Below are 23,734 nucleotides of genomic sequence, written 5' to 3'. Positions count from 1 at the left end.
TGCATGTGTTATCTTTTGAACCAAGATAATATTTGTGTGTGTTAGTTATACTTGGGAGACTCCTGGCTGCAGAACAACACTGGATTCCAGAGCTGTTCCCAGTCAGTTTGAAAGACCCCTTGGTATGAGGGTGCCACTGCCCGAAAATGCCAGCAGAGACTCTGAAATTTGGCTGGGGATGAATGTCTAAGGTGAAGCTTATCTTTTCTCATTGGGAAATCAACCGAATTCTAGTAATCACTGCATTGCAACATCTCACAAACCACAGATTTTATTAAGAATGCATTTTATATATTCATACACTTATATTTTTAAATGGAGACCGCACTTTGTAAGCAATGTAAAGGGCAGGCTAGTTGTCTGGAGAACCTTTTCCCAAATTATTCCCTTCCCTTACATTTTGTGAGTGCTGGGGACGTGTTGTCACGAGCACAGAGGTGGGTCCGACTCCATCCGTCGCTGCCTCCAGCTGGGCGACTTACCCTGCTGGGCTGGTGCTGAATGGGACCGGGGGTGCACACGTGGGTTTGGCTCCTCATGCTTGGGGCAGGGAGTGGGAAGGAATTTCCAGGTCGGATGCTCCGAAGCAGGAGGTTTTCTCACGCTTTTTAGTGCTTCCTGTTTCTGTTGTGGGCCAGAAGTGAAGAGGCGTGAAATTGAAAGCAAATGAAGCAAAACTGATTAATTTTCACCCTTCCAAAGGAATGAATAAAAAACCCTAAACCCCAAGCCCTATTTCAAATCCCTTATTATTTCACTAGAACTATTTTGCCCATCCTGAGCTTATAAACATATATTCAGCATTACTTACGGGTTATTTAAGGTGGAAATTCCCCGCAGAAACACTCTTCTGCAAAATCTGTTGCAAAGCAAGCTGTTTAAAAATACCCAGCACCGGTTTTCTGTTAAAACGGGCAGAAATGGGAGATGATGCTTGACCCTAGAACAACATGCATTTGAAAACCAGATCTTTTGGAATATTTTGGGAAAGAGAGTGTGTTTGGGGCGGGGGAGGGGACAGCCCAGCTGCTCAGGGTGCCAAGGCTACACCTGGCCTTGAAGATCCTGATGGGATTTGTCTTGTCTTCAGGATGTGATGATGGCTGTTGTGGCAAACTGTCTTCTAGACGATTTCTCTTGGGGTTGTGTTAAGGCTTAACTCTTAATAAAGGCTTGCAGACGTTTACAGACATGGAGTTCGTGATGCCCTTCTCCGACAACAGCTCTCCAGCAAAGCTGTTCCCGAACATGCAGGTGAAAGCCTGACCTCCTGGTCCAGGAGCTTATGCGGGCTTTGAGTTTTCCTTGGGAAAGGAGGTGGGAAGCGCAGAAAATTCTGCTTTCTTTGGACTAATGAACCTGTTCTCATGGCTTTTTTTTTTTTTTTTTTTTTTTTTTTGTCTTGACTCTTTTCAAAACATTTGGCAGCCTGAATCCATGTTAATTGGGACATCAGGGTAAAGTCCTTGATTTCTGAAGTGGCTGCGTGCAAATAAAACATGAATTCTAAATGGGTGAGCCACGCTGTACTCACTTCATAGCCTGATAAATCAAAAGCTGGGGAAGCTGTGGCTTGCCCACATCTCTCCACGAGGCTTTCGCAGTCACCACACAACCAAACGCTTCCTTAAAGCTGAGCTCCTTGCCTGCCTTTGTAGCCTGCTGCTGGGGATCATCGGGGCGGAGGCTCGTTCGGCTGGACATACGTGTGGGACTGGTGTGTCAGGATGCATCATCCTCTGGGGTGAGCGGTGTCCCTGAAGGCACAGCCCCTCAAGGGAACAGAAACAGTCAAGAACGAGGAAGACACAACCAAAGCAGCGGGGCTGTTGCTCAGCAGTCCGCCACCACCCTTTTTTCAGCAGTCGGCGGAGTGACTTGAGCAACGAATGTCAAGATTTTTCAAAGTGGGAGCAGAGGCTGAGATCAAGCACATGGCTGAGGGATCTGACAGCTGGGTAGGAGGGTGATTGACAGGTTGAAGCCACATCAACTTGTTAGATGAAAGGCAGTGAGACTGTTCAAAATAACAAGAGAGGCATAAAGTGGTCAGAAGGAAGCTGGTGGATGCGGCTTTTGTATGAAGGGGTCTAGAAGTGAATATTAGCAATTCAAAGAAATAAAGGCTTGTGGAGTGAAAAAAAAAAATATTTTGGAAAGGTAGATGAAGCATTTATACTTGCAGATGGCTTTTGTGCTACCATGGACTCTGGGCTGTGCCACTGCACCGCTCGTCTTCGATGCAGGGGCTGACCGATGCCCGGGAGCAGTTTGTTGCCTCTGTGGGCTGCGGTGACTGGTCTGCCCAGGGCTATTCCATCGTCTGGTGTAATGCTAAAGAGACGGCTGGTGTCTCATAAGGGTAAATGAGGAGGGGATGTGTTCATCCGAGCTGGCCGGAGCGCCAAGGGCTTTGCTTTCCAGTGCTGTGGTTGGAACAAGCTTTTTGGTCCTGATCTCTTACTCGGCATAGTCAAGCTTTCTCTTTTGTGTCGAGCAGGTATCTCAGCAGGACCTACCATCAGATCACACGGAGGAAATAACGGAGTAAAAATGTTTGCTGGAATTCTAGTCTTAGAAACCCAATCTTCTCCATCTGCGTATCGGAGCTCTCTTTTGAGCGCTGCGGCAATCACACATCAAGGCACACGTGTGTGTCTTCCCAGGACCAGATAAACTGGAGCATCCTGTTACTTGGCTGGGAAATGGAGCTGTTCGAAGGACAAGTGGCTTGTCCAGAGAGCTCGTGCAGCAAGGCACCACAGACACAGCAGAGAACCCAGGGCTTCGTGATTTAAAGTTTGGTGATACAAGTGTGTGATGGTCTGTGGGGAGCACTGAGGGGTGACCAGCCTGTGGCTCCCAAAACAGGGAACTGGTGTTCTAGGGAAAAACGGTGGCCTCACTTCTGTGGTTCAGGGTAGCTGTTCCTGGTGGGATCATTTCCCATCCTTTTGTGCCCTGTTTACCTGGATCATTAGCTAGTGGTACAGCTGTTGTGCGAAGGAAACCGTAGAGCTAATCCTGTTTTTCACTGCAAACAAAGAAACAAAAGCAAGATCTGGGGGCTTTACTGTTTTCTATTTCTGCCTCCACCCCTTCCCCAAATACTGAAAGCCTGTGATTTAATGCTTAAACACATCATAATTGTTCACAGACCCACTGCTCTCAGAAAAGCCCTCATCTTTAATGAGCAATTTCCAAATGACAAAAGAGCAGGATTAATCAAAGCCTCTAATTATATTTCATGCAGGAGAAGAAAAAAAAAAAAAAAACGCAAAAGAAGAAAAAAGCCCTTCAGAAGAAGAAGGAAAAAAATATCCAAGTCCTGACAGCTCTGTAGTCTTTACTGGAATTTTCATATGTAAATGGGGTTTTTAACTCTGCAGGGCATAGTGAACAGAGAGAAAAATGTCTTCATTTTGTCTAACTACTTGTAATCATTTTGCCATAATTGCAGCCATGCTGCACATCTGGAGAATCAACCAGCTAGCACATGGCACTATGTATTTCCATGGTGAGAGCAGACAGCTCTTAGATACAGGAATGATAGGTGCCAAGGAGCTAACGCGAACAGATGTAGCGTATCTGAAATACTTTGCATGTTCGGTCTGTGTTTATATGCCCTGGTTTGCAAAGTTCCTTGCAGCCTGTCCCCTGTGCAAGAAGGGAGAGCCAGTGCAGATAGTTAAATCAAAGCTTTGCCTCGTGCATTGGATTTTGGGTACTGGCAGGAATGTGTGTGAACCAAAGCCTTCCTTCTTCCAGCATGCTTGTACTGGAGCTGAGCATCAGAGAAGGCTCTGGACCAGAATCTGACCTGTACAATTCCCCAGCTTCAACAGCAGGAGCGAATGTTTGAAACCTAAACTCTGCGCATGGTACCAGTCTTCATGATACGCTTGAGTGAGGTTGCCAGCTGAGAAAAGCCAAAACCATGCCGTTCACCAAAATTTTAGAGTTAGCTGTATCGAACCTGTAAAGATCTTGGCAATTCTGTCTTGCAGAAAATCCCCGGGAGTCGTGCTTCGACCCTGGTTCCATTAAGAATGGCACACGAGTGGGCACGGATCTGAAGCTGGGATCTACGATCACCTACTACTGCGACGGGGGGTATGACATTGAAGGGGGCTCCACGCTGACGTGCATAATGGGAGGGGATGGAAAACCCACGTGGAACAAACCTCGACCTACCTGTACAGGTGAGGCTCGGGGGGGAAAAGGGGAGTAGAGAGCGATCTGCCTATTGCCAGATACTTCAGCACCTTATCCTAATGAAAAGCTTAACATCACTTTTGCATAGAGCTGCTTGCAGAGGGGATTTTTCATAGTGTTTCATTATTAATCCATTTTTTTAACAGCCAGAGGTCGGGAAGACCTGACTTTTATGAGGTTTCTTTTGAGAGAGACAGAAAACTGGGCCCAAAAGGTGATGTGTGTGACAAATCCCGTGTCCCTAGTGCAGGGCAGGATTTAGGGAGCCACTGCAACATTTGCTTAACTTCATCCCTGCTAATCAGAGTCCTGAAACCTCTGGTTTCCTGAGCAGGGCCAGAGTTACTGAGAAAATAAAAGATTATTATTTTTTTTTTCATAGGGGTTCTGTAGTTTGGTTTGTTTTCTGGCTTAACGAGAACATGGTTTAAACGGTGGGTTTGCGGTCAGACCTTCTTCGTCTGAGAAGTGAGTCAAGAGATAGCTGTCAGTCCGTGGTGACGGGGAGAATGACATCCCTGGCTTGGCCAGGCGCTGGCGGGGAGGACGGCATTCCCGCTGGAGCCGGGCTTCTGCCACGGAGAAAGGGCGAAGGGAGTGGAGCTCATTCCGACCGGTCCTGAGCGCTGAGTCGGGTGGAGAGCTGTGCAAATCACGCGTTAGCCTACACCCCACGCACGGCATCCCTGAGCCTTACCACGGTCTCCATAATGAAATGTGAAGTAGGCATGAGCTCGGGTTAGGATAAGTCTGATTTTTCTTAACAAGAACTTGCAGCGAGGGCTGCGCTGCCTGAAGTGGGCAGGGGTCCCGGGCAGGCTGCGGCGGGGGCGCGCTCGGCGAGCTCTCCTTCATTTCTCTCACAGCACCCTGTGGTGGGCAGTACACAGGCTCGGACGGCGTCGTCCTCTCTCCAAATTATCCCCAGAACTACACCAGCGGACAAGTCTGCCTGTACTTCATCGTTGTGCCGAAGGACTACGGTATGGGTTGTGGGGGGTGTTTGGAAATCTGTCCTGCTGTCTGTGCAACTCTCTCGTTTGGTTTGTTTGTTGTTGTTTGAACAAAGCCATAGAATAAGTGCTTATATAAATGGAGATAAGAGAGACTGGGAAATAGTAAGTGGTGCTGTGGGATGCTATTTATACTTTGTGGTAGTCGGTAAGGGTGATGGGAATTTTGTGAATTTCAAAATCTATCAAAAATTAGAGGGCAAAAAAACCCCCAACCTAACAAAACCCACCATCTTGTGATTCCTCTTCCAGTTCCTGCACTATATGCAGTCATGCAGAGTTGAGAAATCAGCAAAAAGTAATTCATGGTGATTAATGCTAGCAGCAGACTCAGAGGACCTGCAAGAGTACAAAACGTATTTACCATAAACACATGCTAACTCTGCCGCTAAATAATCTGTGCAGAAAAGCACATCGGTGTATGGGTTTGTGGATGTGCAGCTATAGTACTTATGACTAATTTTTATTTTTAAATAACACGTAAACTAAATTTTAAACCAGATCCAATTAAATGGGCTGTCATTCTTTTATAGACTCTGATGCTGCTTAATTTTGGTCAGAGCTGGAATACGGGAGTGATCAATGTTGAAGAAACCTCTGAGGCAGCTAGCTGGATATTAGTATTGGTTAACATATTTTCTTGTTTGAAGGGAATTTAAAGTTCTTAAAGAGCAGTGGCACTGACAGCTCTGGCAGGTGAAGGTGTCTAAATTCTGTTATTTGATTCTGTTTCTCCGTGCATCGTATCGATCCAGCCAGTCCCTGTGGTCTTTTCAGTTGTTTGTGATTTCCTTTGCTAAGATAGCAAGGTGTGAAACGAGGATCCCGTGTTCAGACATCAGTTATAAGCTCCTTTCACTGAAATCGCCCTTTTGCCTGTGCGCATCTCAGGTCCATCTGAGCTCCTGGATCTAACTGATGAAATACTGCCTCTTAACCTCTTTTTCTAGAGCTGATCTTGATATTGTCTTAAGAAACACAATAACTAGAGGGCTAGGCGGGCTTGATGTGCAAGCCTGACTTTTGCCTGCGGTAGGATGATGGCTAAATTAGTTTCTCTTCTCCACCTGCTACCTTTCAATAGCTTCATTAAAAACAAGCAGGGAAACCCGTAGTAGTGAATGTTATGCATTTCCCATCTCCTTTGCTTCTCGGATTCTGCGTAAGCAGGCATCAGGGTGTGCTGTCGTCACTTTTCCAGTGTTCCTAACATCAAAGCTGTGTGGAAACCTGAATGTGCAGGAAAGAAATGTCGTAGCTTGGTGGATGATGAATTTCACAGCAAGGGACCTCTCAGCTTGTGAGTCTGCAATTGGGCACTTAGAACTGGAAAATGCAAAGCTAGGAGAAGAGACAAAGTGGAGGGAAAAAAATCTTCTAAGTGCAGATTTGGGAGAAAAAAACCGTATTGTATTCTGAAAAATAAAGATAAATAACCGAAGTCTCTTGGCTCAAGCTGAAAAAAAATGCTCTGCTCATCTCATTATTATTTTCTCCCTTTCATAAGCTCTGCCTACTCCTGGGTGCATTTACAATGTCTGCAGTAAGACCCAGGGCACTGCGCGGCTCCCTCGTTAGCAGTCTCTGTTAATAAAATGGCGAGTGTCCTCTCTCCTTAGCAGTCATCCTCCCTGACCAGAGAGGTTCCATCTAGAAACCAAATTCTTCAGGACGGGGATTCTTTTATTCAGGTTTTGTACGATGCATAACCCGATGGGAGCCTGCTTCCTGCCAGGGGTTTGGTACAAATAATAAATAATAATTATCCGTTGGTGAAATTATATACCTTGTGTTATGTAGGCAGGCGAATGGGATGATTCATAGAAGAATCCCGTTTGGCCTATGAATCAGTGTTAAGGCGCACTGGCAAGGGAACACGGGGGAGGCTGGTTGCTGCTTCTGTTATGTCTACTTTGCGGATAAATAAAGGGCTCCCATCTTCCAGGCCTGTCAGTCAGGCCCTTTATAGCTTTGCCAAACTCCTGAAATAAAAGCAGCCCAAGTGCCTGGGCACTCCTGGTGATGCCGAAAAACCTCGGAATGAAGATTTTTTTTGTGTACTTTTAGCAGCAAGGTATTTATTTTCTGCGCAGGGGAGGAGGTGGTTCACACCACAGAAACTTGCCCCGAAGCACAGGTGTGAAACAGGCTAATTTATACATTTGACATACATGATGGCAACATCTTTTCATACGCTATTCATGTAATTGCAACATCTCATTGCATATTAATGATGGGCAGAGTCTAGGCGGGGCCTGGGTGAGTTTAGGCGGAGTATTCTCTTGGCATCCATTTTGAGAGGGTCGTTCCGGCCTTCGGCCTCGCTCAGGTGGTCTTCCTCAGAGCGCTGCACTTTGCAGCTTTCTTTCATCAGTGACCCTGCCAGGATCTTGTACATGAATCTTGGCTTGCTACCATTTTTTTCTATTGATGTGTCTAACTCTACCTAATTTATAATTTCTAGTACCTGGTACAGCGATTTCCAACAGTGGCTGAGGCCTGGGTGCAGTGAGCAAGAACAGGGTGATTCGGCACTACACGCTGTGGTTCCTCAGGAACCAAGTCAAGCGATCTTGTAAGGCAGGACAGAACTTTTACCTGAGACTTTTCTCAGGTGGATCTTTAGGTTTTTAGGCCTTTTTCACCGGCCCTGGCTGCTTAGGGGTGGCAGCGCAGGGCATCCCACCGCCCGCCCTGACCTGCGCTCCCTCTCCCCGCAGTGGTCTTCGGGCAGTTCGCCTTCTTCCAGACCGTGCTCAACGATGTCATCGAAGTCCACGATGGCCCCAACCAGCAGTCCCGGCTTCTCAGCTCCCTCTCAGGCTCTCATACAGGTAGGGAAGGTGTCCCTGTGGCTGCTGGGCAAAGCAAACTAAAAATGCAGCCTGGTGTTTAGCACCTTGCCCTGCGCCGCCCGCCTGTGTCGCTAATGCCATACTCTCCATCTCCTGGTTTCTCTCTTTCTCCTCATCTAGGTGAATCATTGCCATTAGCTACCACCAACCAGATTCTTATCAAATTTACTTCCAAGGGTCAGTCTACAGCCAAAGGTTTTCATTTTGTCTACCAAGGTGAGTACAGGCGTGTTCTGCGGATGTCCTCAGGTTGGTCCCCAGAGAACGGTCAGAACCTCGGTGATGTCCTGATGTGTCCTGACCTGCTTTTGGCACCTGTGGGTCCTTGCACACTTTCTGTCCTAACAGGAAATACCACGGAAGATTTAAGATTCTATTTTGGCAGTGGTGAACTTGCAGGGCTCCTGTAGGTACTTCATATTCAGACCTTCCGTTTTCACTTGGCCTCAACCCTCGCACGTCCTAGGATTAGTATCAGAAGTATCTCATTGAATCATGCCCTGAGTACACAGCGAGTTCTGAAGTTTTCTACCCAAGCAATTTCTCCCACTGGTGTTTTCGCACATTTCTCAGTGTAAGCAGCTGAACGCTTGTCTGGCAGCTCGGCAAAATCCTTCCTCCCTGCATGTCACAGGCTCAGGTCTCCTGCTGTCAAACTTTCACCCCTTGATCCTTTCGGTAACAGCTTGTATTGCATCAGGCAAGTCCCACTCGGAGATTTTAAAGTAGTAAACAGAAAGTGATGCGCAGAGTAGTGGGAAAACAGAAGGACTCGCTCACCCACGTGCTCTGTGTAGTTACCCGTGGCTCAGCCAGGCTCTGGCATGTGCATTGCCGTGAGGCGGTGGCAGCAGCACGGGCAACCTCTGCCTGCTCCGGGGGCAAAGCGAAGCGTGCTTTAGGTTTTATAGGACCCAGAGATCGGCTCTCTTGAATTTCTGTCCAATTATTGTAGTTCTGATAGTAATCTTCAAAAATTTCAGCAAAGCAAAGGTTTTGATGAAATCGGTGAAGATCACCTCCTCACTACCGCATGCTAATTATCAGCTGCACGCTCGTCAGTGATTACTGCACGGAAGGCAAGAGTAACTGAAAGAGCCAGCCCTGGTTTTGATCTGCCTGGCCAGGCTCTAATGACGTTTACTCTCATTTTTACACATATGATCTCCCCCTCCCCGAGCCTCCCCCATGCAGCGAGGCGCGTGTGCGGCGAGTCGCCCCACGGCGGGGGAGTGGGCAGCGTGATGGGAGCAGCCTGGCGAGCACAGGGGCACAGTTCTCCCCACGGTTTGGTCGAGGCTGAGCACCCGCTCGTCAGTCACCAGCCACCGAGCAGGGCTGCAGAGCCATATTGGCTATCTTGGATTTGCCCGAAGTAACGCATTGTCATAAGTGGCTCCTCTCTGCCTCCACGTCCCCCTCCCCTGACCACTGGCACACTTCAGCCTCTTGCCAATCACCTCGCGTGATGCCTTTGGCAGTGGGTTTGACATTCACCTCGCTGAATGAAATCAAAATCAAACAATACAGCTAATGTGCTCATCATCTCCGTGTTTTTCCACTCCCAGCAACTCAGGCATTAAACACTGATGAATTGTAAAGCAACTCAGAGAGATGAATTGATTTCTTCCTCAGCAACAAGATTTCTTTGACTCGTTTTCCCCCTTGCTTCCCTGTCAGCCTCTCTGTTCCCTTCGACTGGGAGCTTCTTGTTCCCAGTATGGAGCAGGAATGCAGGCAATTTCAACAGCTGGCGATGCAGCAACGCAACTTAAATTCCCCTTTTCTTTTTTTAACCTTTCTCATCATGAAGAAGACTGATTAAATTTCCTGTCCTTTATAGTAATGAGGCCAAGTAAGCCAAGAAACCTAAAGGGTTTTCCGCTGAGGCTGTAGCAGTATATGGCAAACAGGTTTTGGGAAGTCACTGCTGAATGCCTTGGTTTCCCTGTTTAGAAGTGACCTTTCTGGTGCAATGGTCATTTTTCGGAAGGCAAACAGTCTCCTCTTAGGAAGCACGCGTGGTTCTGTAGTGACCTAGCTGCTTTTATTTCAATTAGCACTTGAATTGTCAGAAGTTTGAGTGAAATGTTATTTCTTTTTCTTCTCGATCATCATGTTTGGGTTCAGCCTGTCTTTGGGGTTTAGGTATAATCAATTCCTTTGTTTTGGTTTCAACGGATCTTTAATTTGGCACTTAATATTTCCAAAATATGTCCTCTAACCGTTTTTTTTTTATTATTTTCTCTTTTTGCTTTGCAACCACTCACTGGCCTGCTGGTTCCTGCTGCCTGCCATGCCAGCGGTTCCTCGGACCAGTGCCACCCAGTGCAGCTCAGTGCCAGAGCCCCGCTATGGCCGGCGGCTGGGCAGCGATTTTGCGGTGGGAGCAGTGGTGCGGTTCGAGTGCAGCGCTGGCTACGCGCTCCAGGGCTCCCGCAGCATCGAGTGCCTCACCATGCCCGGGGCGCTGGCTCAGTGGAACGTTTCGGTACCCACCTGTGTCGGTAGGTAACTACGGAGGAAAAAAAGGCAAAACAATTCAGCAGTTTGTGCTAGAAAAATTAAAGACGCTATTTGGAATGAGTAAAAAAACCCCACCAAACACAAAAGCTAAAAAAAAAAAAACCCAACAAAACCCTAAAACACCAGTGAAACAACAACAAAATCATTTCTTACCTCTTACATACAAAAGCCAGGCTTGCCTGTGAAGAAGGGCAGTTAACCCCACATGTCAGGGAAGGGACCTTCTGATCCTTTGTGAACTTTTTGAATGAGTATTGACTCGTGAGATCCAGGACAGCATCTAGAATTAATTACATCTGTCTGAAAGCTGCTTTCAGCTCCTTTGGAGGAGAGCAGTTCCTAAAGCACCATCCTGGTGGGCTGTTGTAGCCAACTTTCCCCACACCCAAGGACTGTACACTCCTTGCGTCAGAAGTTGTATGAGAGTCACTGAAAAGAGGTTTATTCATACAGATCTAATCCTCAAACCGTGAGCCAACTCTGCCTGCTTTTGTGTCTGTGGATAGATGCTTGAAAGAGAATATTTTTTTGTATAAAGCCAAGTCTTTCCGCTTTCCAACAGCTACTTTGCTTGTTTCAGTGCCATGCGGTGGAAATTTGACTGAACGCAAAGGAACCATCCTGTCCCCTGGCTTCCCTGAGACGTACCTGAATAGCCTCAACTGCGTGTGGAAGATAACGGTTCCCGAAGGAGCAGGGATACAGGTACGGGGCTCCTGGCTGGCTGCAGCACGGGATGGAGAGGAGAAGGCACGGTACCCAGTGCACTTAGAGGCCACGTGTTATGAAGTTGCCGCTCCTCACAGGAAAAAGATGGGTTGAACGTGTAATTCTCTAGAATCAGACATTCGTTTACACTGTGACTGCCAAAAGTGGGTAATACTTCAATGTATTTTTTGCCTCCTGGAGGCACTCTCTGTGGGAAATCAGCTGGAGCTACGTGGCTGTTCTGGTGTAACAAAATAATTGCAGTATTTTGGGCATATATCTTTATACTGCTTAATTATGCAATGTTGAAAGCAATGTAAGCGACACCGAGGAAGAGTTGCTTGCTCGGAGTGCCTGCGTGGATTTGTTATGCCAGCAGAGTTGCGGCGCTATGATTATACAATTACAGCTTTGCTGTTCATTGTCTCCAGGTAAATGAGCTCTCTCTTCAGGTCTTTTTGTGGTCCTTATCATTTCTCTGCAGAAATCGTCCTGCAAGCTAGAGGGTGTTGAGAATTAAGCCCAACATCAGAGACCAAACCTTAGATAAAGTTCCCATTCAGCACACACGTGCCTTGTCCTCACGGAAGGCATCTTGCCGTGTGTTGCGCTGACATTGCTTGACGCACAGGAGATGGATTCTTTAACAGGTCCATTCATTCCACAGGCCTCATTATCAGAGGGTTTCTTTTTTCTTTCTACCACTTTTTCTGCGAGGGTTTTGTTCCTGAAGTGCTTTTATTTCTCCATCATGTACTTGGCTAATGGATTTGTAGGTGCGTTCTTCCCTCTCCGCAGCGCTCCCGGCTGTTGGCACACAGCAGTCGTGTTTATCTCAAGGGTTTTATTGAAACATCATCTCTGCCTTGCTGGATTACAGTCCTGCTCTCCCAGATGGGGGTTCTGGGACCCACCATCAGAACCCAGCACCAAAACCTGGGTGGACAGGGCTGGTGGGAGCAGCGCTTGGGGGCTTTCGCAGCAAAACAGGACAAGCCGGGGGAAATATTTTGAGCCCTCTGTGTCCAGTCTGACAAATTCTGCTCCCCTCTTTGGTTTCAAAGCCGTCTGAAAGAGTGTTTTCAAAAGCTGCAGAGCTCACTGTCAGTACTTCCCTGTTCATCTGAAATTTTAGCTGCTCCCAAAATCCCCCGGTGACAAGAAAGATCCATTTTGCTCAGCCAAACATCTGAACAGTTGAGGCAGTTGGCGAGTTGCTGGGGACTCCTGGGAGCAGGAGGTGATAATTCACTTAATTTTTAAAGCGATATAAATAGATGCCTGTATTCTGCGCTGCCACGTCCTGAATACAAACCCTCGCTGCCACTTCTCAGCCCTTGGAGGTCTTTTTGCCCGGCGGTTATGCTTAGAGGAAAGCGCGTATCGCATTGGGCTGTTAGAAGCGTGTCTCTTCTAAGTTTCCCACTTTTTTGGTTGTGCCAACGCAGCGCTCTGGCGTGTAAAACTGGAAAACATAAGGCAAAGTGTTTTAAAGGCTTGGTGGCTGTGGTTTTTTGAGCCCCTTTCCTGCTGGATGTGATCCCTTGCGAGGGAAATAAATATTTTGGGGTGTAACACAGAAGGCAGGCAAATGAAAAAGCGTGTCCCCTGGCTGAGCTCTGCCCCTGCAGTTGTTAGGTCTAGAGTGGGAATTTTTCCAGCAGGAAAAAATTTTTCAGTCTGACCCCTTCCTCTGGTGCTCAGCGAGAGCCAGTGTGGCTCCGCAGCGGTGCTGCCATCTCTGCTCCCGGTGTGGGGGATGCGATGCCATCGGCGTGCTGGACCGGCCGCCCCTCAGCTCTGCCCCTAGACACAGCCCGCTGGCGACAGCATCACCTTGTGACACCGGGATGTCCACTGGAAGTCTTCTAGGGGGAAAAAAGGCATCGTGGAAGGTCTTGGACCTCGGGGAGTAAAAGAGCGGCCATGAAGCCCTGCACAGCCCAGAGGCAGGGTGATGGCCGCGGTGGCTGTTTACCTGCCCCGCTCACATGGGCTCTGCTCCCCTGGTCACCCGCTTCTGTGCACGAGATGTTCTGTGTTATTAGATACTAATTTAAGCATCAGTTTACCCTCATTTTGTACAACAATTAAAGGTTAAACAACTGTAAATCAGAGGAGGAGGTGAAATTAAAGCTTTCTTGGTAGCGGCGAGTCACTAGCAGGATTTTTATGTAATCAGTGTACGAGCTAGCACTTCTGCTATGAATTATTCATTCCTGTAGCAAACCTTCCTGAGTGAATTAATTTATATACATGGCAGTAAATAGATGCAGATCCCTTGTGAATCCACATGTCAGACTAGAATTAGGACCTTAAAAATGTTTATTCCGTTAAGCTGGGGTGGAGGGAAGAGAATAAATAATTTAGAAAATTTAAGAGCAAACAAAATGCACATTCTCAATCCAGGTTCTCTTGCAGTAATGCAAATGACAATAGGGGTGTAATTACGCAGGCTGAGGGGTATCGACTTGGTCAGTGTAATCAGTAATGGCTCTGCAGGGGTCACTGCAATTTCTGCTAGATGAACACCACTTTTTTTTTTTTTTTCGGGGGGGGGTCCAAACTTTGCAGGAACTTTATAGCCTGCTTTATTATTCAGAATAAATCAAGGAGGAAAAAGGTTAAACCGGCACAAATAATGGGGGTTGATTTTATTTTTTTAGTATTATTATTTTTTATTTTTTTGTGCATCGTTTATGTTTAGCAGGGCGAAGGCAAGCAGGGTATTGGGAGTGGGTGAGTAAAGCCAGGATAAGAAGACTGCAGGAATAAGGGGGGGAGGGTTGGGTGGGTGCATGGGTACGTGTGGGTGGGTGGGTGCAGTCAAGGTGTGCAGGGCGCTGAAATCCTTTGGCAGTGCTCAGTCCAGCGAACGCGTCCTGCCGAGCGCGGTGCTTCAGGGAGTCGTTCCGCTGAACTCCGCGGGACCCCAGCAGATCAGAAGCATTAGGCTTAGCAGGAGATCTTTGTCCAAAGAGCCCTCAAAGAGCGGAGGCTCCGCAGTGAGCAGATGTGTGAAGGCTGGAGATAAAGGGGGGTCCACCTGCCGGAATGGCCAAAGTTCTGGCGTTCTCCCCAATCCTACCGGCAGCGGTGCCGAACCACTGCAGCTTCTGCTGCTTGCCAAGAAATGCAGCCTTTTATTTGGAGCCAAGTCTTACGAGTCATTTGTGCTCCTGATTTGTCTCTAAGGGTCCTTTTTTGAGGTTGTTGGCCTAGCAATTTAATTTGAGGTACCCAGTGTTTGAAAATTTCATCTCAAGCTTACAGATTAAAGCTGGGGTTTTTTTCTGCTGCTGTTGGCTTTCTCTCGGGTTTGCTGTCCAACTCGCTCAGGCAGTTCACCACACCTGATCTACAGCACAGTTTATTTTCCTTAATGGGACACCGAATACTTCGAACTGCCAGCGTTTAGGAATAAAAGCAGACTCCATTTTAATGGTAATCAAGGAAAACAAATCTGTGCAATTACATGTAGATCTTTGCTCGAGTGTAAGAGCTGCTTTTCAGTGTATATGCAGATTTATCAGATCTCAGGATGTTACTTATTTGAGGATTGCATTGATGTTCTAACAAACAGAGTCAAGTGGCCGACCTGAGCCTCCAAACCTCATGGGGCATGGCAGAGAAAGGTGGGAAATTTGAAAATGCGACTTCAGTGATTTGACTAAAAGCTGAGAAAAAAAAGGCAGCGGCAAGAACTTCATTAGATCAAAAAAACCCTTGTGGTTTAATGCGGGTTTCTTTGTTTTTAGTTCAGTTCTTGGGTTGCCAGTGGTTGCCTTCATTTGAAAGCGTTGCAAAAGTCTTCAGGGATTTCTCAAAACAGAAAAAAAAAAAAAAAGGCTCCAAATCTCCGCTGCTGTAAATTAGCTGTGAAAATACAGGAGCTCTCCCTTTGCAGCAGCAAAAGACAGCACCCCTGACTCAGAAGTGTGGGGTTTGCAGGGACACAGCTGTGTAACCCAGGTGGTGGTACTCAGAGGCAATAGGTCTCCAAGTTTTGCCAGCACAGATAAATAGCACTGCTGACTTACGGCCCCAGGGTGTGTTGCTGCCCTCATTAGCGGCCCTTTCATCGGTGCTGTTGTGGTTTATTAGCCTGATGCAGGAGTTGTACTGTTACTTCTGTTTTTTTCTCTCCAGATCCAGGTGATCAGTTTTGTTACTGAGCAGAACTGGGATTCCCTGGAAGTGTTTGACGGAGGAGATAACACCGCCACCATGCTGGGCAGTTTCTCCGGTACGTGTTCAGCATCGTGTTCGGTGAAGCCCGCCGGCACGTGCTTCATTGCTGCTCACATCGGCTGGACTTCAGCACGTACATAAAATTAAGCGTATATTTAAGTGCTTCAAAAACGTGGAACAGATTTAAGTGCGTCGTTAGAGGGAATCACATGCTTTGCTGAACTGGGAATGGGGCTGCTGTCCTCCTGCATGAAATGTTGATAGAGAGCCTTAAAGGCAAAACCAAGGGGTGAGGTTTGGGGTTGGTTTTTTTTTACAAGACCCCACAGCCTGGAGGTGGGAGTTGCGCAGCGGTGCCGGGCTGTGTGGGGTTAGCTCGGAGCACGGTGCTCGGCGGGTTAACCTCTCTGAGTTGCACCAAAATGTATGAAGGGCTACAAAACAGCCTTTCTTGTGCCTGACAGTGGGGCCAGTGGCTTTTAGCAGAGTAGGGAGCAGCCGGCAGCCCAAGAGCATTGTAAAGCTTTCAACTAGCAGAGCCACTTGCAAGCCGATGGCCCCGGTTCTTGCTTATCTAATGACCAGATATCTTCAAAGCGCTCTGAGGTTTCTGAGGAGAAGGGTCGTGCGTAAAGACCTGCCGACTCCGCGCCCGGCTCTGCCTTTGGGATAGCACTGCCTTGACCTGGTGCTGCAGCAGCTCCCAAGCGGGGAGGCAGGGGAAGGAATCCCGACTTTGCGGGGGACCTGAGCTCCACCCACGCTGTTTCTCATCCTGGTTCCCTTCTCGACGCTTTTAGTCTGTCTGGTCTGTAAGTGGTAAAACTTCACATGATTAAATTCACCAGTAGACTTTGAAAAGGCCATTGCGGAGAAGCCTTGGGTATTTCTCAATTGGCCTCATTAGAACCTGATCAAAACCAACAGAGCTTGTTAAGTTAAAGGACTTTCTGTTCTCAGCCTCTTCTGTAGCTAGTCTCCGAGGACACGGAGGAGGAAAAAAGAATCCTCTTCAGTATCTTTGTGCACCTCTTGTTTTCCCAGGAACTACAGTGCCTGCGCTGCTGAACAGCACTTCAAACCAGCTCTATCTGCATTTCTATTCGGATATCAGCGTCTCTGCTGCCGGCTTTCACCTGGAATACAAAAGTAAGAGCATCTCAGCCTTGATCTCGCAGTTCCTCTGAGCAGTGGGGAGATGGTTACAGAGCCGTAGCCTTGTAGGAGTGGAAGCTGCTTAGTGGGGAAGGGGCGGTGAGCTTTGAGGATCATGCTTATGTGGTTCCCCGCTCTTAAGCTGCGGAGAGGGGGTGACCATGAAGTGGAGAATAGATGCAGCAGAGGTGACATGGGGTCATGGGGTGCCCCTCGTCTTGCTGCTGATGCACTTTGCAGCACCTGTTTGGTTTCTGTGTTGTAGCGCAGGAGGAGCTGTGGAGGCCAAAATGTTAAAAATTCATGGAGAGTTGGCCTGTTCAACGCAGTGCTGTCATCTTTGCTCGGGAAGTGCCTAAAATGATGCTTGCCAGAGTTTGGGAGGGACTGCCTGCTCTTTGCATTCCGTATCGGTCATCGCTGGAAACAGCGTGCAGGGCTAGAGAGAGATCCATAGGATAATTTGGGTTGGAAGGGACCGCAGAGGTCATCTCATTGAACCTCCTGCTGAAAGCAGGGTCGGGTACGAGACAAAACTAGATTACTCACTTTACGCATCTTTATGCAGTCTGTGCTTGGAAAAACTCCAAGGGTGGAGACTGCAGAAACACTCCGGGCAGCCTTTCATCAGAGGATGCTGCTGCAGCCCCCCGCCTCTTCCTGGTGCTCCTCTGCTGAGCTCCGTCTGCCTTATCAACGCTTTTCTTATGCTGTGGGGCACAAAACTGGGCACAATATTTTAGGTGTTGAGTAGAGTGGGGTTAGTCACCTCCCTCCGTCTGCTGGCCGTGCTCTTGTCCGCGCAGCCCAGGGCAGCGTCGGCTGCCTCTGCTGCCAGGGCACACAGCTAGATCCTCGTTCAGCTCATCTGCTGGCATGGCATCGCCCTCTGCTTGGTGTTTAGAGATGCAGTGCCCAGACGCTGGAGAGCATCTTACTTCCCATGTGGTGGATACGAATGCGTGGCCACCCTCCTTTTGCAGGCTCCAACTCAGGGAGGCGCCTTGGCATGAGCTGAATGGGAAGCTCGGAGATGATGTTCCAAAGGAGGCACTGCCCAAAGCGTGGGCACCTGCTGCTTTCTCCCTCTCTGGTGTGTTGGACAGTTTGGTGGCTTCCTCCATTACAGATCGTGCCAGCACCTCAGGAGAATGGCAGCGTGTTGCTTCCAGCAGGTCTCATGCATTCAGTTCTTGGGTATCCAGACCTGAGAATATCATTATATATGATGATATACTGAGACAATATTTAAAAACAATAAAAATTCTCAGTAGTAAGAGAGCAAACCTGGCTAAAACTGGAAGACAAGGCAAGGAAGAGAGTCTCTTGCGAAAGGGCTGCCAGGTTTGGATAAGGATGCCAAAAATTCATTCTCCCCCACGTCTGTGTGTTGATTCCTGCTATTGAAGCAGATGTCCGTTCAGGAAAGGTGTGCTACAGCCAAGCTGCAGCGGGTCGCAGTGATGGTGGCTCTTATCTCACCGACGGTGCTGTACCGGGGGCCTGAATTATTCACACACAGTCCAGCAGCGGCACAGACAGTGTACGAGCAAGCAGGTGCAGAATGGCAGCTCTCAGCTCTATCCAGCGCATCTAAATCGAATGTTTAGCTAGCAGTCAGGAAAGCAAGCAGGCTAGTGCATTTGCAGCGTACTAAAGACGCGGGTGCGACACGGCCAGGAGCCAGTCTGGTCTTTATGCAGCTCTCGGGAGACTGGTTAATACATGGTGATGGTCTGGCTGTGTTCCTGCATCAGTAGCGGTGATGGGGAGCTGATGAGAGATGTGCTGGGACTGCTGCCTCTCTTCACGCAGTCTGCCTTGGGGCAATGCAAACATAATTGTTTCTTGCTGGACACCGTGTCTCGTAATTGGTTCTGATCACAAATCTTGTGTTTGTCTCTGAAGCCAACCAATATTCTGTTTATTATTTTTTTCCAAAGCAGCAAATAAGATTTGAAAGTGCATTTCATTTCATAAAGCGTCCACAGAAATGGCATAGCTGTTTGACTGCAGAGACGGTGTGCTTTTAGAGGGCCAGCTAGTACTAAGCTTTCCAGGTTTTAGTGGGTTTGCAGGTTGAAACCTTGCATATTAATGGATCCAGCAAGATTATTGCAACCAACAAGACTGGGGAGAGGAGGCATGTGCCAAGTTGCTCCCTGGGAGCTGGAGAAGTGGATGTTCATTTAGAAATTCTCTTGCTGTGACTGTTTCTTCTCCATTTCTGTTTCATTAAGTTCTTTGAGGATCCTATTACCCCTCTGCAACAATCCCGTGCAGGTTTTTCATGAGGCTTGGGATTATCAGACTTGTTTGGTTGCTGAGAAAATTAATTGGTGTCGATTTTCAGGGCAGCTGTAAATACTACATTTTTTGCTTTGCTTGTACAAGTAGAATGCCATGGCTCTGAGCCTCAGGTTTTGTCATTGTTCGGTGCAAGGAAGTTTTGGGAGGCGAACTAAAACACCACTTTGTTGCCTCTCACTGGATTCCTCAAGCAGAGCTCCTATCTCTCCATGCTCAAAAGCCAAAATGGAGCAAGAACAATTTAGGACCGACTGAAACTCAGCGCCCACTGATCTGAATGGGAAATTATTTAAAGCTATTTTCTTTATCGGCTCTTTGAAGGTCAGGGAGATGGGGGGAGGGACTACATGTTTCCTTGCTGGGAAGCATGATTCGGGGGTCGGGAGAGGAGTCAGCAGCTCCTCTCCCTTTTTTTCGCCTGCTTTCAGCTGGGTCTGCAGAGTTTAAGCGGAGTGTTAGCCCTTGCAGTGATGCAGAAGGTTATCTTTTAGTGGCAGCTGCCAGCGCTCAGAGCGAGGGGAGGTGCTGGCAGGCAGCAGAGCCGCGGTGGGCACGAGGTGATGCAGGCACCTGTCTTCGTTTTATCGCTGTTGGGTGTTGCAGGAGGATGAGGGGATGGCATGTGTGTAAGGGAGAGCACGTCACTCGACCTCGGGGATTGTTAATGGGGTTTGCAGCAGGATATTCCCAGTTGCACACGTAGCTCAGATGGAAATGGGAGAAACGGGACTGAGTGAGCTTTGTGTAGCCTGTTCTGCAGGCACCGTCAGGGACCAGCCGCGCTTACTGCTGCTGCTATCTCATGGTAAATTCAATCTGTCATTGAAAACAGGAAGAATAGGGTCGGAGGATGAAACCGTGCTGCTTCTACCCAGAAAGGGACAAATTACATACAAGACATACCATGTGCCCTTGGTACCGCCAGCGAGGGGAAGCAGGTAGTCCTCCCTCACATCCTCTCCAGTCTCCCATCAGATGCTGCCTGGGTGGTGAAGGCACCTACGGCGCAACACGAATATGGACCTCAGGTGGGGAGGGGTCCCAGTTTGGTTCATGAGCAGGTGGGAGTGAGTCGGTCTTTGCTTGGCGATGGATGTGCTGGTGCCAGTGCAGCTCTTCTGTCAAGGCATTAGGGTTCAGCTCAAAAACATTTTTGGCCATGAATCACAAAGTGATTTGTGATGCCTTCGTAGGTGAAAAGAAACATGTTGTAGGTAAAGTGAGAGTGCTAGGTGCAGATAGCTCTGAGTCCTGGCCAGCCCTGTAACACAGGGAATACTGCGTCATCAGGGTGTCTTTGTGGAGAATCCAAGAATCCCCCCCACCCCCGGTGTCTGCGGTGGAGGTGGCTGGTCAGCAAGGGGATGGGATAAAATGAAGGGGGGCGTGTTCCCATTCCTCCTGCCTTCAGCGCAGCCCCCAGCCCCGCTCCCTGGAGCACTCACCTCGCTCTTGCCTTCCCAGCCGTCGGTCTGTCCAGCTGCCCGGAGCCCCCTGTTCCTGGGAATGGCCTGAAGGTTGGTGAACGCTACTTAGTGAACGACGTCGTCTCTTTCCAGTGTGAACCAGGCTATGCGCTGCAGGTACTGAATGTTTTCCAGCCAGAAGGATGACAGCAAACGTCTAGAATACGGGGAGGCTCTCCAAACGATGTGTCTTGTTTTCCTTTCCTCCAGGGCCACTCTCACATCTCCTGCATGCCAGGCACTGTCCGCCGCTGGAATTACCCACCGCCGCTTTGCATCGGTAGGACTCTTGGTATTTTGTACCTAGCAGATATTTATAGCACTTCTCAACAACAAAAAAAAAATAGTCAAGGGCTAAGTTAGAGAAATGCAAGTTTGTTCTGGAAATGAGAGGCAGTGTGGAAAAATTTGCATTTCTTTTGCAGGGGGAATTTCAATGGAAAAGTCCCTGTGGGCTGCCCAGAGTGCTTGATTTTGAATGTTTAAAATGTGGCTGTAGTATAAAATGTAAAATATAAAAAAAGGTTTCCTCAACAAAAAGTCATTCAAGAGGGACAACCTAAGACTTCTTTATACTGTAAGTAGGTTGGTTTTATGGGTTGAGGGTTTTTTTCCATCTTAAGTGAGATCTTAAGACTGTGGTTTATTTTGATGAAATGCATCTTGATATCACTAAATCTGCATCTTGTGCTGGAGCCTGGGTACCTCCCAGCCTCTCTGAACTGCAGCACTTGGTGCCTTGCTGTCCCCACTTTGATGTCTAGCGGGTCCTATGTGACCTTGCCGGTGTAGCCCCTTGCCTGTGACACCCTCTGAGGAGCAGGGCTGGGAATGCCGAGTGTTTTGGCCCTTCAGGGAAAAGCACTGGACAGTCGATCCACGCCAGGAAAGAAGTAAGCCCTGCGAGAAGAGGCACAGAGGTGAAGGGAACTTGCTGGAGTTTTTTGATTATTTTCAATATTTTGCTTTTAGCAAGTCTAGGTGTTTAATATTCATACTGCACATTTTACAGCTCTGAGAGAGACATTTATGCATTTAATAGCTTTAGTTAACAGTTATTTCAGGCTCCTGCTGTTCTAGCTTACATCATTTTGCTTTAAAGTAATTATAAGAGCTAACAGTTCTTTCATCCGATGATCTGCAGGCCGGGAATAAATAGAGAGGCATTTGCAGCAGGATAACTGAGCTAAAGGACCCACGCCTGTGGGACTGGCTCTGAGTGAAGTCAGAAGCCCTTCAGCTCAGCTTTAGAGTGGGGAGATCCCAGCACGGAGGAGGATCCCAGTATTATCACCTAGCTAGTGCCTAGCTGAGCAACTACAAGTTGCAAGTTTTCTTCTTTTAACAAGTATGGGTCTCCCAGTGCAGCAGGATTTGGCCTGGCTGGGCTGTGCTGGCTCAGCATCCTCACGGTATGAGCACCAGGGCAGTTGAATTCAGGTGTCTGGGTTTGGACGGTCGTGCCCAAGCGCGGTGGTCATCCAAATGCAGGGAGGCATAAACATGGCACTCATCGTGAGTGACCATCATCTCTTCGAGGGATGCCACAGCATCCCATGCTGACAGCCCTGAGGGTCGTTGTCCTCTGCTAATCACGTGCCCTGATGTGTCTAAACAGTGTCCAGAGCGCCGCTGGCTGCCAGCCCCCCGGGACCCCGGGCTTCGGTTGCTGCCCTGCTCAGAGAACAGCTTGCTTCCCTGGCAAAGCATGCTGATTTGCTTTGGTCTACTTCGTCCAGATGCTTGACTTCTAAATAATTTAGAAGTAGTTCTATTAAAGAGCCATTAAGAGGAAAAAGAAAGAGAAACCTTCTGGGAGAAACCTTGTTAGTAGCAAGTACACACATAATGAGATACCGGACAAAAGGAATCTGTACCTTCACTGTCAGAACGTGTTAGGAGACCGCCTGGGTGTATTTGGCTGGCTGGTGTTACCGTAACAAGGTAGAGGTCACCCAGATAAGCATGAAAAGATGCTATCTGTATTTAAATTTTACGCGATGCCTTTTGTAAACATATTTTGCACTGTCATCTGTGGCTCGCTTCTTCATAGGGAATTTACTTCAATCAGTGTGCAAACACTCTGTTCTATATTTATCAGTAATTGCCCAGAGATTGACAAGTATAGCAGTCAAGGTAGATCAGTTAACTAGAAAAAGAAGTAACGGGAACTGGAATCAAAATAGAATCGGTCTGTTTCTTCACAGTAATTTTTTTTTTAGGTGGTTAAAAATTCAAACAAGTGCTGTGTGGATGATAGGTGCTGGTACGATGGCTGTGAGCAGAACAGAGTGGCCGGCTCCTCGCTCACAGCTCAGATCTGTCTCTCCCACTGTGATTGCCCAAACTGGATCTCTGGGCCAGGCTTTTATCTCCAGAGGGCAGGAGAAAGGCACATGCATTAGTAATGTGGCCACGCAGTGCCTCGCAAACTTTATGCTAATTCCATAGGAGGCTTTCCTTTCTCTCTTCTTAGTTTTTAATTGCTTTATTTCCCATGCAGCTGGCCGGCCATGGCCATCATCCAGAGAAGACCCTTAAGTGATCCTGACCATTAACACTGTCGATTTTACAGCCCAGTGTGGAGGAACGGCAGAAGAGATGGAAGGAGTGCTCCTGAGCCCGGGGTTCCCAGGGAATTATCCAAGCAACCTGGACTGCACATGGAGGATATTGCTGCCGGTGGGGTTCGGTGAGACAGATGGGTTTGGTTTGGTGCTATCACAAAAGATGTGGTGGGGAGATCCTGTCCCTGTTCAGTTTGTGCTGGATGCCAAGTGCCACGATGACTTACAGAAACTGCTGTTTGACCTCCTGATCACACTTGCCATTAAAGATGCATTTATAGGGTGCTATGAAATGATAGATATTTTTTCAGAAGGTGATGCCAGGACACTGTGGAATGTAACAGGTTGATCCAGATTTGTGGGCATGCCTCCGAATCGGCTGTTAAGACCCTCTTTTAGTGTGTATCTCCCCATCTTAACTACTCACATTTGTAATAGCTGTAGAACATCACCAGTTCATCAGTCTTTAGAAATGGAACAGGTGACCAGAGCTTGTGTCAGATTATGTCCTGCCTCAGCTGGAGTTCGTGCAGGCATCAGCACATTCGGAATTAGGCTCTCCCCAGCCCTTGGTAAAGAGAGAAATTTGCCCATCTCCAGCTCAGCTTTTCTCGAGGCCAGCCCCATCAGGGTGCCTGATTGCCAGGAGGTGGAAGTGTTGCATGTCTGGAAGAAGTGCTGAGTCTCCCGGTTTCCTGAATTAACTCTCCTCCTCCGGCTGTAGCTGC

At 48.1% G+C, this 23,734-nt stretch overlaps 1 protein-coding gene across 1 annotated transcript in view; it reads left to right on the top strand.

Annotated features, from left to right (window-relative positions):
• Positions 1 to 23,734, top strand: part of CSMD2 (CUB and Sushi multiple domains 2) — a 305,852-nt gene that overhangs the window by 222,164 nt on the left and 59,954 nt on the right. The window contains exons 30-40 of the mRNA XM_055800542.1: positions 4,008 to 4,202; positions 5,082 to 5,198; positions 7,949 to 8,062; positions 8,204 to 8,299; positions 10,387 to 10,590; positions 11,190 to 11,314; positions 15,467 to 15,563; positions 16,553 to 16,657; positions 20,438 to 20,556; positions 20,650 to 20,719; positions 23,015 to 23,131. Of these exons, the coding sequence (XP_055656517.1) occupies positions 4,008 to 4,202; positions 5,082 to 5,198; positions 7,949 to 8,062; positions 8,204 to 8,299; positions 10,387 to 10,590; positions 11,190 to 11,314; positions 15,467 to 15,563; positions 16,553 to 16,657; positions 20,438 to 20,556; positions 20,650 to 20,719; positions 23,015 to 23,131 (1,359 nt within the window). The remainder of the gene's footprint in view (positions 1 to 4,007; positions 4,203 to 5,081; positions 5,199 to 7,948; positions 8,063 to 8,203; positions 8,300 to 10,386; positions 10,591 to 11,189; positions 11,315 to 15,466; positions 15,564 to 16,552; positions 16,658 to 20,437; positions 20,557 to 20,649; positions 20,720 to 23,014; positions 23,132 to 23,734) is intronic.

Source organism: Falco peregrinus, chromosome 3 (assembly GCF_023634155.1).
Source record: "Falco peregrinus isolate bFalPer1 chromosome 3, bFalPer1.pri, whole genome shotgun sequence".
In the NCBI taxonomy this organism is placed as follows: Eukaryota; Metazoa; Chordata; class Aves; order Falconiformes; family Falconidae; genus Falco; species Falco peregrinus.
The sequence above is the reverse complement of the archived record's forward strand: the minus strand, read 5'-3'. Positions and strand labels throughout refer to the sequence as shown.